This window comes from Hemiscyllium ocellatum, chromosome 18 (assembly GCF_020745735.1).
Source record: "Hemiscyllium ocellatum isolate sHemOce1 chromosome 18, sHemOce1.pat.X.cur, whole genome shotgun sequence".
Lineage (NCBI taxonomy): Eukaryota > Metazoa > Chordata > Chondrichthyes > Orectolobiformes > Hemiscylliidae > Hemiscyllium > Hemiscyllium ocellatum.
This window is the reverse complement of record NC_083418.1, coordinates 52,188,021-52,202,905: the sequence shown is the minus strand read 5'-3', so window position 1 is coordinate 52,202,905 and position 14,885 is coordinate 52,188,021. Positions and strand designations below refer to the sequence as shown.

Genomic DNA, 14,885 nt, shown 5'->3' with positions numbered 1-14,885 from the left:
GTTAGAGGAACTGTCTTCCAGAAGGAACTTAAGCCCAGGATTTGTCAGCCCTCTCAAATGAGCATTAAGTAATGTAGGACGTTTTCTCCTGTTGGCAATATTTATGTTTTAATCAACATTATCAAAATATTTATAATGTCACCATTATCCATTTGTTATTTGCATGAGATTGCAATGTGTAAACTGGCTGATATTTCTTGCACTACTCTTCAAGAAGTTTTTGATATGTGTTTTGGGACTGTCTGAGGTTGTGAAAGGTGCTACATCAATGCAATTTCTTTTTTTTTGAAGAGACAGGCCATGTGAGGTTGTGGAATATTTGAATGAGTTGAAGAGCTATTTCTTTGAGGACCACCTAACTGAATCAAACTATTTTCAGTGCATGAACAAAAACTGAAGTGGAGGCCAGTGTCTGATACAGTGCTGAAGTAATTCATTCACAGTTTGTTCATTCAGAACCCAGTGCTAATAACTAGAACACTGAGAGTTCAAATCCCTCTTTAGATACTTTAAAATTTGGATTTCATTTTTTAAAAATCTGGAACTTAAAAGCCTATCTTAGTAAATGTGACCATGAAGCTGTCAGATTGTCAATAAAACCCCAACTAGCGTTTTTTTAAAATTTCTGTTTAATCTGTGCCACTGTCCCTTCCAGACGTTTTAAGTTTCTATGCATTCTCTTAAGTGGGTGTAAGATGAAGACCAATCCAAGAGGAAGTTTATGATTTAATTCCTTACCTTTCTGAAGATTATGTCTGACTTTCTTTTGCACATGACTGCAGCTGCTTTGCAAGATGCGTGCACAAGAATGCTACCTTCCCAAGCGTTTAAAATAATGACCTTGGATTTACTTTGAGTGTGGTGTTGGGAATGTGGTTCATGTTAAATTCATTCACTTTCCATCAGGTTGGTCACACAATGTGTCCATTGAACAGAAATACAATTAATTGAAAGAGACTGCCTTCAGCTGTGGATTACCTTGACCCAGACTTCCTTTGTGTCAGAAATATCCTGTCGTTAACTTATCCAACATCTGAGGAGCTGGTAGTTTTTAAGCATTGCAAATGTGTTGGTAACAGACACCTTGACTGAAGGAGGCTTTGGATCAGAAAGTATTAGTCTTCTGACTCTTTGTTCCTAAGAGTTTGCATTTTGGTTGCACTGTGAGGCTCCCATCCTGTGCAGTTGAGAATCTCAACTGGAATTTCAGAAAGGCTAGAATGGAATTTGTTGCTTTTCAGAAGCCATGTTTTACTTTGGAAAGATATGAATGAGGGTTGAGCAATGACTGGTTATTACGGTAGGGAAAGAAGACACGTTTTCTTCAAATACACCCACAGTACTGTTCCTAAACTCCTGCTTTCTCACTCCCACAGTCTGTCAACTCACTCCCAAATTCCCCCGATTCTCTCCCATATTTCCCCAACTCATTCGAAGCTCCCCAGACTCACTTCAATCATCCCCCAACTCACTCCAATCTCAGAATCCTCATAGAATTCCCACAGCGTAGAAGCAGGCCAATTGGCCCATCGAGTCTTCAACAACCCTCCAAAGAGCATCCCACTCAGACCCATTCCTCCTCCCACCCCAATCTTATTCCGTGTAATGCTGTATTTCTCATGATTAATCCACCTAACTTTCACACCTCTGCACGCTATGGTCAATTTAGCATGGTCAATCCACCTAATGTTTGTATCTTTGGACGGTTGGAGGAAAACCTACAGACATGGGGAGAACATGCAAACTCCACACAGACAGTTGCCTGAGGGTGGAATCGAACCTGAATCAATGATGCTGTGGGATAGCAGTGCTAACCACTGAGCCACTGTACTGCCCTCCACCTCTTAACTCACTCCAATCTCCTTCTCGTGCAATTTCCCATGCTCAACTCCCAGTTCCATTCTGAAACCTGTCCTGTTGCTGCCCTTTGATCATTTGACTTTGATGTGATAGTACTTAGACTGGAAAAAACTAAAATACTGTGATATATTACTCTCATCATAATAGACAGCCAAAGGCACTTCACAGGAACATTAGATATTGAGTGTGATTAAGGAGTAATTTCTAAGGATCATCTTAGAGGAGGAAAGGGAGGTAGAGACACAGAGGGATTTAAGGAGGGTTGTAAAAGGTGCTAGAGAAATACATGTTTTAATCAAACACATCAAATTGATGGTCAGGAGTAGACCAGGTTGTCCTTTGAACCGGAGGGCCCCCCCCCCACCCTCCCCCACCATCCCCCACCATGTGACTGGAACATTTTGGCTAGATGCTTCCTCAATAACCCTCAGACCCCACACTCATATATCTCAGAGAAGTTAATGCAGTGAAGGATTTAAATGTGATATTTGCAAAAGAACAATGCAACAAATATTTATACTTCTCATTTGGACTGGTCTGCAGCTATCAGCGCTACATTTGGGAATTTGGGTCCAAAGTCTGTAATTCTCAAATCCTTGTGTTTACATTCCCATGCTGCCTGTCTGGTTGGGTGAAGTTTCACTGTGGAAATGCTATTTTACCCTGGTGTGCTAAGAATAATGGAGTGTATGTTCCCAACACAAAAACGGACACTGTGTCTATCTGCACATGTACAGTTGTACCTGTGACATCATGCCAGCACAACATTACATTTGTCAGGTCCAGGAAAACACAGCAGCAATTATACAAATAAAATTTATGTCTATACATTTCTTTGGCAGGAGAGACCCTGCTTTCAGTGAAGAGAAAGCTGATTAATTGTCAGACAACGTCACACTGCAACTGTGCAGAGATAATGCTCCTTATCAGTCACCAGAAGCACAATTTGCGGATTGATTACAAATTGTTGCTGTTTTTCATGGATTTTATAACTAGTTGAAAATTTAATGTGAGAAATAGCTGCTGACTGGTCTTGTTCCCTGCTTGCAATGATTTTCAGCCTCAGTCATTTTGCCATTTCATTCAGGAGCATTTCTCTCATTACTCAGGGACTGCAATGCTCCGCCTGCTGGTGACAGAACCCATAAATGCAGAATACACAATGCTCACACTGTTGTGAAATAACTTGTTCATCTGCTTAAGCATCTTTTTACACTATTATAATTTTGGATGTACAACCTCATTTTACCCATCACACTTGCATTAGTGACCACACTCCAGAGCTGTAAATACTTTGGGGTGTCTCAAGGATGTGAAAAGCATTATATCAATGTAAGTTCTTTTTCCCCTTTTCTTTCCAGAGGTTCCGCAGAAGCCGGAGGAGAGTGTGCCTGCTGATGCCTTTACTGATTCCTTACTCTTCGCCCACTGGGGTCATGACCTTTCTCCTGAAAATCAGAGGGTTGCTTTGAAGAAGTTCCAATACTACGGCTACAACAGCTACCTCAGTGACCTACTGCCATTGGACAGGTCCATCCCTGACCTCCGGCCAGATGGGTATGTTATATGTAAAACACTGGTGTAATAATTTGGTTTTCCAGGATGTGTAAAACAGAGATGAGCCTGAATTTCCTGGGGTCTTGTGAGGTGTGACCCATATAGACCATCTGCCTTAACTCTAGAGTGATATTGGCAGAACCCCCACAGCAAAAGACCAGACTCTCCTCAACTGAAACAATGCCATTGGCTGTCAATATTGTTCAACGTCCATCTTGTTCATCCTGGTGGTCACATTACTTGGTTTGGGTGCACTTTTGGATCTTATTTGGATGTCCCTGTGGATAATTTGCAGTATGGTATATATTAGGAAGGTTTTCTCTACCTAGGAATGACTATTCTGACTCTAGCAGATCTCCTTATAGTTACACTATGATACATACCATACAGTGAGGTAGTAGATCTACCTTTGGCACAGACTGTTCCTTGAGTTCTCTTCTCAGAGTTGAGCACATGACTGCTGCTGCCATTGATACATCATCACATAGATCACAATCTCATTTCTTTACCCACACTAAACAATCCCTATCAGTGACTCTATAATAGAGCTAGATGTGAGGTAAGGAGTACCTCAATGATGGAGATCTTTGAAAAGCATAAGTCTAAAATCAACTGGTCCTTCCCAGCTTGTTATATTTGTCATTTTTCAAATTGCTCATGACAGTGTCACCTGAATGCAATAGATCTGTTGTGAATGCCATCGAATGAACAATTCCAATCTCCTTCAGGAGTCAGTACTATAGAATGACCCCTCAATCACTGGAGTATTTTTTTCACAGAGTATATTTGATTTTATTCACTTCAAACAGGCTCTGTCCTCTGGTTTTATTGTTGTGGCCATACTATGGCTTTAAGTGGTGTACTTTGTCCCTTTCTTTGAAGAGAAATTTTAAGACAGAGGTCCCAAGTTGTTAATTGTAAAGTAAACAGATTTTTTTTATAGTGGGGATAATAGAAGCAGCCTGAATGGGTGGGGCAAGCTCCCACAGAACCAGGATGTTTAGTTTTGGTTTTTCAATAGTTGCAGTTGTGGGGTTTGAAAGCAGCATTTGGAAGCTACAGTACACCTCTCCCTGCTTCTCTCTCTTTCTCTCTCTCTCTCTCACACACACACAGAGTTTTCTCTTGATGTTACCATCCTGGACCGGAGGATGGCCTGTGAGACAATCTTTTTTACTGGACTTGCCTTTTTCAAGAGGCTGTTTATGGGATGTTACTATATTTATTATGTTTATCTACTATGTTTAATAGTCAAATAATCTGTTATTTTGTGAACTTTTTCAATAGGGTTAAGTTATCCCAATTTCTGTTTTTAATATTTTAACTATAGTGTATGAATCAAGTGTGTTCTGTTCAAATCTGATAGTTTGACTAATCAAATTGCATTCAGAATGCAATGCCTGGTATTTGCCTTTAAAACATGAACCTGAAGAGTCTAGATTGTCTTCTTAATGTATTTTGAGAAGGTTTAATCTGGTCCATAACACTATTCTGGAAAAGATAAAACACTTAGTCATGCTCCATGTTATCACTAGTTCTTTTGGACCCTTAAAAATAGTAATTGTCTCATCTCTTGCCCTAACAGGAGATGCTAAGTTTGAATTGGGTGATAGCAAAATGAGCAAGAACAAATTGATAACTTAGCTATAGAGTCATCGAGATGTACAGCACGGAAACATTCCCTTCGGTCCAACCCGTCCATGCCGACCAGATATCCCAAACCAATCAGTCCCACCTGCCAGCCCCAGCCCATATCCCTCCAAACCCTTCCTATAAACCCATCCAGATGCCTTTTAAATGTTGCAATTGTACTAGCCTCCAATACTTCCTCTAGCAGCTTATTCCATACATGTACCATCCTGAGTGAAGAAGTTGCCCCTTGTCTCTCTTTTATATCTTTCCCCTCTCACCCTAAATGTATGCCCTCTAGTTCTGGACACCCCGTCCCAGGGAAAAGAACCTTGTCTATTTATCCTATCCGTGGCCCTCATGATTTTATAAACCTCGATAAGGTCATCTTTCAGCCTTCGACACTCCAGGGAAAACTGCCCTAGCCTGTTCAGCCTCTCCCTATAGCTCAAATCCTCCAACCGTGGCAACATCCTTGAAAATTTTTTCTGAACCCTTTCAAGTTTCATAACATCCTGCTGATAGGAAGGAGACCAGAATTGCATGCAATATTCCAAACGTTGCCTAACCAATGTTCTGTATAAACACAACATGACCTCCCAACTGCTATACTTGATGCTCTGACCAAAAAAGGAAAGCACACTAAATACCTTCTACACTATCCCATCTACCTGCAACTCTACTTTCAAGGAACTATGATCCTGCACTTCAAGGTCTCTTTGTTCAGCAACACTCCCTAGTGCCTTACCACTAAGTGTATAAGTCCTGCTAGGATTTGCTTTCCCAAAATGCACCACTTCACACTTATCTAAATTAAACTCCACCTGCCACTCCTCAGCCCATTGGCTCATCTGATCAAGATCCTGTTCTAATCTGAGGTAACCTTCTTAGCTGTCCGCTACACCTCCAATTTTGGCGTCATCTGTAAACTTACGAACCAAACCTCTTAAGCTCACATCCAAATCAATTCTATAAACGATGAAAAGGAATGGACCCTGCATCGATCCTTTTGGCACGCCTCTGGTCACAGGTCTGTGGTCTGAAAAACAACCCTCCACCATCACCCTCTGTCTTCTACCTTTGAGACAGTTCTATATCCAAATGGTGAGTTTTCCCTGCATTCATGAGATCTAACCTTACCAACCAGTCTCCAATGGGGAACCTTGTTGAACGCTTTAGTGAAGTCCATATAGGTCCCCTTAGGAAGGACAAGTTCAGGATTTCCATTACAGTGATATCACAGCAATATTGACATATTGGTATAGGTTTCCCAAACTTTCTGAAAACTAATGAAACCAACACAAGACTTTCTTAGATGTCCTAGCTCCTGAATCCAGGGACACAAATGGCAAAGAAAGCACTCCACGTTCTTGTGTCTGTCATCCAGCTGGAGACCTTTTGGTGCCAGTTCATTTTGGGTCTCTCTCTTTCTCTTCTACTTCAAGCAGGAGCTCACAGCATGACCTTATGGCCCAGAATGCAATGAGCAAAGTCAGATGACATGGCAGAGTGAGCTGAGCCAGAGGATAGGTGAATATCGATGCCATTCTTTGTAAATTTGATTCTTTCCTGCCTGAACACAAGACCATAAGGATATAGGAGCAGATTTAGGCCTTTCAGCCCACTGAGTGTACCCTGCAAAAGCAGGATGAGAATTTAAAGTTGAAGGACTCAATGTATAGCTGGTGCAGAAGTGAAGACACTTGGTGTGACTTAGAGCATGGGCAGCAGAGCTTTAAGTGAGATCATATTTCTGAAGAGAGGCAAGTTGGGAAGGGAGCCAGAAGTGATTTGAGTCTGAATGTTACAAAGGCATGGATTGGAGTTTCAGCAGCAGATATAATCCTACATGAGCAACAAAAACATCTTTTAATGACATGTTACTTTCCAAATAAAACGTGGGCTACCAAAATTGCAAATTGATGTGGAGTTGGGTTAAGATACAGAGTGATGAATCACCACTGGAGTCCAACTCTCTGGTCTCATTTTCGGCCCCCACTACTCTATTTTGAGTTCAGACTAATTCTTATTTTATAGTGTCTCCTTCCTCATCTACCATCACCAGATTTCCTCTGGCCTCACATCCTGGGTGGTAAAGCCAAGCTCAGTGCCTGTCCAAATTCAAGCAATTCCCATGTGAATTGCACCTCACTGGAAAGCACTATCTGAACCGGAAGGATGTGGGTTCATGTCCCATTCCAAAGGCTTGAACAGTGAACCTGTTCTGTCGGGCCCACTGTAGTACTGATGGAATGCTGCACTTTTCACAGATGGCTATCTTTGAGGTGAATTGTTGAAGATAGGTGGGTATAAAATATCCCAGGGCCATAAATTCAAAGTAGGGAGGAGAATTCTTCCTGGTATCCTGGTATCCCTCAACCAACAGCACTCAAAACAGATCTTTTGGCTATTCTGTCCTTGCTGTGATCTTGCTGTGTACAGTTTTATACATGACGACAATTACTATACTTTAAAAATATTTCACTGGCTGTAAAACACTTGGTGATGTCTTGAACTCATGAAAGGCGCTATAGAAACCCAAGTCTTCCTCATTTATGTATTTCTGGAACCATTCCTTTCATCCTGATAGTCAATTGATCTCAAAACTACCATCCAAACAGAAGCTTTGGGCTGAAGCAAACAAGAAATTGGCAACACAACCCTTTTTAATTAAAGCAACAAAATGCTTTGATACTAGCCTCTTTCTCCAAGCATTTCTGTAAATGAAAGAAACAATCTGTGCGCTTGAAAATCAAAACAGCTCTGTTCCAGGAAGGGCTAAGATTTCAACTCAGTACCTCAGCCAAAGCCAGCATTTAACAGTTTTACAAAACTAACAGTGACACACTGCCAATAGTCATTACTGCAGCTCTGCAACTAATCAGTGCACTTATCAATGGAGCATATTGATTCAAACTATAAAAGAACAAAATCTCCTGGTTGTGGGCTTATTTCCTTGGATGGCTCATATAAAGAGGAATATTGCCAAAGATTACGGGTAGCCAGTCTTCAGGCTGCCTGTTCTCAATCAAGAATTGGGTTTAACTCTACACGGTCATCAGAAATTGAGTAGTTAAAAAAGAAACAGTTTTTTATTCATTTTGGAACTGGGAAGCTCCATTACCTTAACCTGTTGTCCTGAATAGGCCACAAAGCCACCTTCTAACACCAGCCTGGGCCATTTTGTTCCAAATAGATGCTGGTTCCTCATAAAACCTTTTGAATATTCATTCACTGGAGCTGGGAGTCACTGACTAGACCAGTATTTATTGCCCATCCCTAATTTCCCTTGAGAAGATAGAAGTAAGCTAATAATGTAGCACTGTCATAAGCTAAGAATAGTTACCAGGTAAAGTACTTTAGACACTTTTTTTACATTAAGGATACTATAGAAATGCAAGTTTGGTGTTGTGGGATTGAGCAAGTTACTGACGCAAGTTCACCTCATTTGGCATGAAACTGTAAGTCAATGGGCATTGTCAGTATATTTAAACAGATGGGCTGAATGTCCTGAATGCTATGGAGTTATCAGTGGGATTCCCATGCCAATGGTTTAGGAATACATGCAACATTTTCAACAAGAAAGAAACCTTCAGGATGCACCCTGTGTGCAATAATAAGCACCATATTCTGCATGTTAACCTGTTCAATGCAAGGTGTGCCAAGGTTCTTTCAATTCATCATTCAACCTACTAGAACATGGAACATCGAACATTACAGCACAGTACAGGCCCTTCTGTCCTCCATCTTGCACCAACTTGTGAAACCAATCTGAAGCCCATCTAACCTACACTATTCCATTATTATCCATATGTTTATCCAATAACCATTTAAATGTCCTTAAAGTTGGCATGTCTACTACTGTTGCAGGCAGGGTATTCCACGCCCTTACTATTAGTCTGCATTTGCTAATGCAATATTGCTGAAACGAGGCACATTGTGCTGAAATGCTTCATCTTACACTCTCAGGACAAACAGAAGAATGTCAAATTTCAAACAACCATAGCAATTTGTGCCACAGGTCCTGATGTGTTAACAGATTAACTCTCATTGACTAAGGCATTGCCATAGAAAAAGCAATGAGGCACTTTTAAGTTCGCCTTGCTTCGGCATAATTCAGCAAGGCACTAGGCTTGAACAAATTCCTTTTATTTTCAGAAAATGGGTCCTTGCCTATGAATTATTGTTGTTCAAAATGGTTGTTATTGAAGCTTTTAGAGCACTTGGTATTGTTTACTAAGTGTGGCCCGATTGCAGAAACACATTGAATTGTAGACATTTTGTTTGGTGTTTTGCAAATGCATGCTGGTTGAATACAGTTTGAATTCTATTGGTTATGAATAACCAGAGGAATGTGTTTAATTTGGTCAACTGATTCTGGCACATGAATCACTGTGGGGTATGGACAGTGTAGCTTGGCAAAGAGCCCAGACTCATGAAAGAATTACCTGATTTTGAGTTTGTTTTGACAGCTGGAGAGAACTGTTGGATTTGCTTGATTGACATCTTTAAGCAGTTATAGTAAATGATTCCTTATGTCATTTCTTTTGTCAATGTTTCAGTGATCACTTGCACAGGATTAAGAGAAATGAAGCATTTGAAGCCTCTGTTATCGACTCTTTAATTGCCGATTTGATTAACCCTTTCAGAGGAACTTTTTCACTGTTATTGTCACATTTATTAGTTCTGCATGTGGTTATCTGGATCAATGGAAATGGAAGAGCCATGTGGCAGAAGAAATCACACTAAGTGGGCACTTGGGGACTCTCCTGATATATAGGTCTGCTCCATTGCTAGAGAAGTACCTGTAGACCGCAGCAATTTCATGGAGTCAGGCCTCCTATCTGGTCTTCACACCATGTTTTCCTCAACCTACTTCTGAAATGTTTTCCTCATTTTGCCCATCAAATCACTCCCCCCTCCACCTTCTCCAGTAAGTCTGGATAGATTCTTGAGTTTGAAAATCAGCCAGGCCAAGGAATGTGCTTGCAGTTGTGCAGATGCCAATCCCATTCTGAAGGCCAATACAGGCTAATGACTTTATATGTCAAGTGATGTGACATTTTATTGTCAAGCTCTCTGGACCACAGAGGCTTTGGGTTCATTCACTTCACAGGTAACATATTAAAATAATGAAATCTCTGCTCTTTACCCCTCCTAATGCACCATCTGTCTGTGTCAATTTCTAAGGTGCCATTTGGGCAGAAAAGATGCCACATTTTCCCCTTAAGCCAAGACTTTTCTCTGTCAGTACATCCATGCTAACTTCCATTCTGGGTCAATTGTGTTTGAGGCACTGCATCTCAAATAGCTGTTTGATGGCTCTTGGGTTTTCAGCAGCAACATTAGCAATGGTTCTTCCATTCCCTTCAATTCTGATGGAGCATGTGTGCTGAAATGGTCTGACAAATGTAGCCTGGTGATTTTTTTTAAAGATATTTTTATTAGAAATTTAACATTTTTACAAGTTTACAAAAATAAACAAAACTCTCAAATACAAACATTGATATACAATTAAATCAAATATACAATAGTCAAAACTTAACAAAGGAAAAGAAAAAAAAATACACAGCCTGGTGATTTTGATGATGTGTGAATTTACTTAGAACATTCACAGTTGCCCTGAGAAGTTCACAATGAGTCTTCTACCTGATGAGGTTTGTTACAACTGAGACACTGCTGATTCATCTTAGAAAGTAGTGAAGAGTTAGCATTGACATGTGACTGGAGTCACCTATGTGCCCAGACTGGGTAAGGGTGAGAGTTTCCTTCTCTAAAGGACAAATTTACCCTGAACCTTGCAGTTTTCCAGCTTTCCCCACAAATGAAGTACTTAATCCCATCGCCATTCTAGTAAACCTTTTCTGCACCCTTTCGTATCTATTGACCTTCTTCCTAAAGTATGGCTGCCAGAATTGTATGCAATATTTTATCTGAGCTAACCAGTCTTTTTATTAAGGTTTAAATTTCCACCTTGCATATTCATTGTCTCGACTTACAAAATCAAACTTTTTCAACGTGTCTTGCCATCGATAAAGAAAAATTGTTTACACAGTCTCTCTCTTTTCTCACAAACACTTTAGAATGATAATATTAAATTGGAATAGCTTCTTCTGAACTTTAGAATGAAGTAATGTGAGAATCCTCTACATGTGATTCTGAATCAAGCTCACATCTTCAGTGTTGAGAAGAACTAAATTCCGTTCACACTCCATTATAGTTTGCAATTTCAAAATGAAACATGAGTTTAGAGTGAAAAAGAGAGAAACTTTTAAATGTTATTCCACATGACTAATTTCTATTTCTGATTGTGTTGTTCTAGATGCAGTAACCTCACCTACCCAGCAAACCTCCCTCAAATCAGTGTGGTTTTTATCTTTGTTAATGAAGCTCCTTCTGTTGTTCTACGCTCCATGCACTCAGTGATATCCAAAACCCCAGCTCACCTCCTCAAGGAGATTGTGCTAGTCGATGACCACAGTAACAATGGTAAGTAGATGGCAATTGTTTGTGGCTGGGATGTAGCAAAGACTTATAAGAAGCATTTTTTTTGAACAGCAAGTGTCAATTAGGCCCAATTAATTCTTTGCAGAGTACTCAACCTTTCCTTCTAACTATTCCCCCACCTCAATAAACCCATCTGCAAGTATATTCGATTTATTTAAAGTTTCTCCAAGTAATTTGCAATAGTGATTATTGTTCTTTTCTATAAATATGAGTAGATCTCCTTCAATTAGTAGATAAACACACAGTTACAACACAACATTATAAGGCCAGGAACATTAAATCCTGTATAGTATGGGAGTGTGTATGTGTGTGTATTGTGCAAGCTGATGTACATGTACATTGTATTCATGTCTGTGACTGTGTTTGATTGTGTGGTTAGTGATCATGTTTTGTGTTTGCTTGAGTTTATGTGTTACAGAATATGCGTGATTTCCTCACGCCTGCAAGTAAGCATGCATGGATGTGTTCTTTAATTCACTCATGGAATGTGGGAATTGTTTAATTGCCTAGCTCTAATTGCATTTGAGAAGATGCATGGTGTTGCCTTCTTGAACTGCACCGTCCTTGGGCTGCAGGAAATCAGCGTGAATTTAGGGAGGAAATTCCAGTGTCTTGACTGAGCAGCAATAAATAGTCAGCAATATTATTCCAAGTCAGGATGGTATAAAGCTTTAGAGGGATACCTGAAGGTAGTGGTGATCCCTTGCATTTACTGCCTGTCTTTCTGAGTGATAGGAGTTGGAGGTTTGGAAGGTGCTATCAAAGGAACCTTGGTGAGTTGTTGCAGTATCTGTTGTAGATGGTGGACAATGCTGACACTGTGTGTTAGAGTGGAAGACAATGAATGTCAAATGTTGTGGTGACAATCAAGCTTTGTCATAGATAATGTCAAGCTTCTTGAGTATTTGTAGAGCTGTATTCATCCAGGTGAATAGAGAGTATTCCATCACACTCCTGACAAGCCTTGTAGATGGTTGACAAGCTTTGGGGAGTAGGGAGAGAGTTACTTCCTTGAGAATAGGAGTTGGGATGTCATATTGACATTGGACAGGACATTGGTGAGGCCTGTTCTGGGGTATTGTGTCCAATTCCAGTTATAGGAAGGATATTATAAAGCTATTATTATTAAGGATAGGAAGGATATTATTAAGAGTTCAGAAAAGATTTACCAGAATGTTGCCAGGAATGGAGGGTTTGAGTTATAAGGAGAGGATGGATATGCTGGGACTTTTTTCACAGGAGCATAGAAGGTTTAGGGGTGACCTTACAGAGGTTTATAAAATCATGAGGGGTATAGATAAGGTGAATGACAGGTTTCTTTTCCCCAGGGTGGAGGACTTCAAGACTAGGGACTATATTTTTAAGGTGAGAAGAGAAAGATTTTAAAAACATGAGGGATAAAATTTTTACACAGAGAGTGGTTCGTGTGCAGAATGAACTTCCAGAGGAAGTAGTAGACACCAGTAGAGTTACAACATTTAGATAACATTTAAATAAGTACATGAATAAGAAATGTTTGGAACGATATGAGCCAAGTGCAGGCAGGCGGTACTAGTTCAGTTTGGGATTATGGTCGACATGGACTGGTTGGACTGAAGGGTCTGTTTCCATGTTGAATGACTCAACGACTATGATTCTATGAATTCCAAGTCTGTGATATGATTAGCTGTTCTGGTTCAGTTTCTGGCTTGGACCAGCCATCCAAATATTGTGGCTACAAGAGTGGCTCAGGTGCTAAAAATTCTGCAGGGTGTAGGCAAATGAAGAGGTAAAGAGCAGAGCATATAGAGTCATAGAGTACAGCATGGAAACAGACCCTTTAGTCCAACCCGTCCATGCCGACCAGATATCCCAACCCAATCTAGTCCCACCTGCCAGCACCCGGCCCATTTTCCTCCAAACCCTTCCTATTCATAGCCCCATCCAAATGCCTCTTAAATGTTGCAATTGTACCAGCATCCACCACTTACTCTGGCAGCTCATTCCATACCCGTACCACTCTCTGTGTGAAAACGTTGCCCATTAGGTCTCTGTTATATCTTTCTCCTCTCACCTAAACCTATGCCACCTAGTTCTGGACTCCCCAATCCCAGGGAAAAGACTTTGCCTATTTACCCTATCCATGCCCCTCATAATTTTGTAAATCTCTATAAGGTCATCCCTCAGCCCCCGACACTCCAGGGAAAACAGCCCCAGCCTGTTCAGCCTCGCCTTATAGCTCAAATCCTCCAACCCTGGCAATATTCTTGAAAATCTTTTCTGAACCTTTTCAAGTTTCACAACATCTTTCTGATAGGAAGGAGGCCAGAATTGCACGCAATATTCCAATTGACCTAACCAATTTCCTGTACAGCCACAACATGACCTCCTAACTTCTACACTCAATACTCTGACCAATAAAGGAAAGCATACCAAACGCCACCTTCACTACCCTAACTACCTGCAACTCCACTATCAAGGAGCTATGAACCTGCATTCCAAGGTCTCTTTGTTCAGCAACACTCCCTATGACCTTACCATTAAGTGTATAAGTCCTGCTAAGATTTGCTTTCCCAAAATGCAGCACCTCGCATTTATCTGAATTAAACTCCATCTGCCACTTCTCAGCCTACTGGCCCATCTGGTCAAGATCCTGTTGTAATCTGAGGTAACCCTCTTCACTGTCCACTACACCTTCAATTTATGAGAGATTATTTGATTGTTGTGGCTGATATACTCCAATGGTCATTATCAAACAATATATTTTGGATGTGAATACCAATTATAGCTTGCATAATGGTCTTGCCCTGGACCAATCCACCATGTCAACCCTGATCACCGCAAACCATGTATCAGGAAGCAAACACTTAGAAACTTTGAGCTGCAATTATGGATTCTAAATATTACAAAGGACTATTGTTTATACAACTGCTCTACAGTTACTGTTTGTGATGTCCCATCAATTTAAGAGGGTAATAATTAATAAAAGCAATTTAAGATGGTCACTGAGATGGAGAAAAGAGTGATTAGGATGGACAGAATGCTTTATTGCAGAGTAGTTGAGAGACCACTATACTTTTTAGGGGAAAGCTGGATAAAATTTGATGCAAAATAATGTAAGATTATGAGGAAAGGAGGAATATTATGCTGTTAGTTTACTGGAAAGCCAGCGTAAAGCCTATTGGCTGAATGGCCTCTTTCTTTCCTAATTCTGGATCAAAGCAAGAGTGAAAAATCTCATTAACAAAGTGTTACATGATTTTTTTTGGATTGTAATTTCTTTTATTGTGTGCAGTTCTGGTCTCTCTTCTATTGGAAGGCTGGTTGTGAAATTTGAAATGTTCAGAAAAGAT

General features: G+C 40.4%; 1 protein-coding gene across 2 annotated transcripts in view; it reads left to right on the top strand.

Annotated features, from left to right (window-relative positions):
• The window catches only part of LOC132824231 (polypeptide N-acetylgalactosaminyltransferase 18-like), a 250,852-nt gene that overhangs the window by 98,295 nt on the left and 137,672 nt on the right, over positions 1 to 14,885 (top strand). For both annotated transcript variants that reach the window (XR_009645649.1, XM_060838546.1), the window contains exons 2-3: positions 3,222 to 3,417; positions 11,369 to 11,535. Coding sequence is in view for 1 of the 2 variants with exons in the window: in XM_060838546.1 (XP_060694529.1) it covers positions 3,222 to 3,417; positions 11,369 to 11,535 (363 nt within the window). In the remaining variant the exon portion in view is untranslated. The remainder of the gene's footprint in view (positions 1 to 3,221; positions 3,418 to 11,368; positions 11,536 to 14,885) is intronic.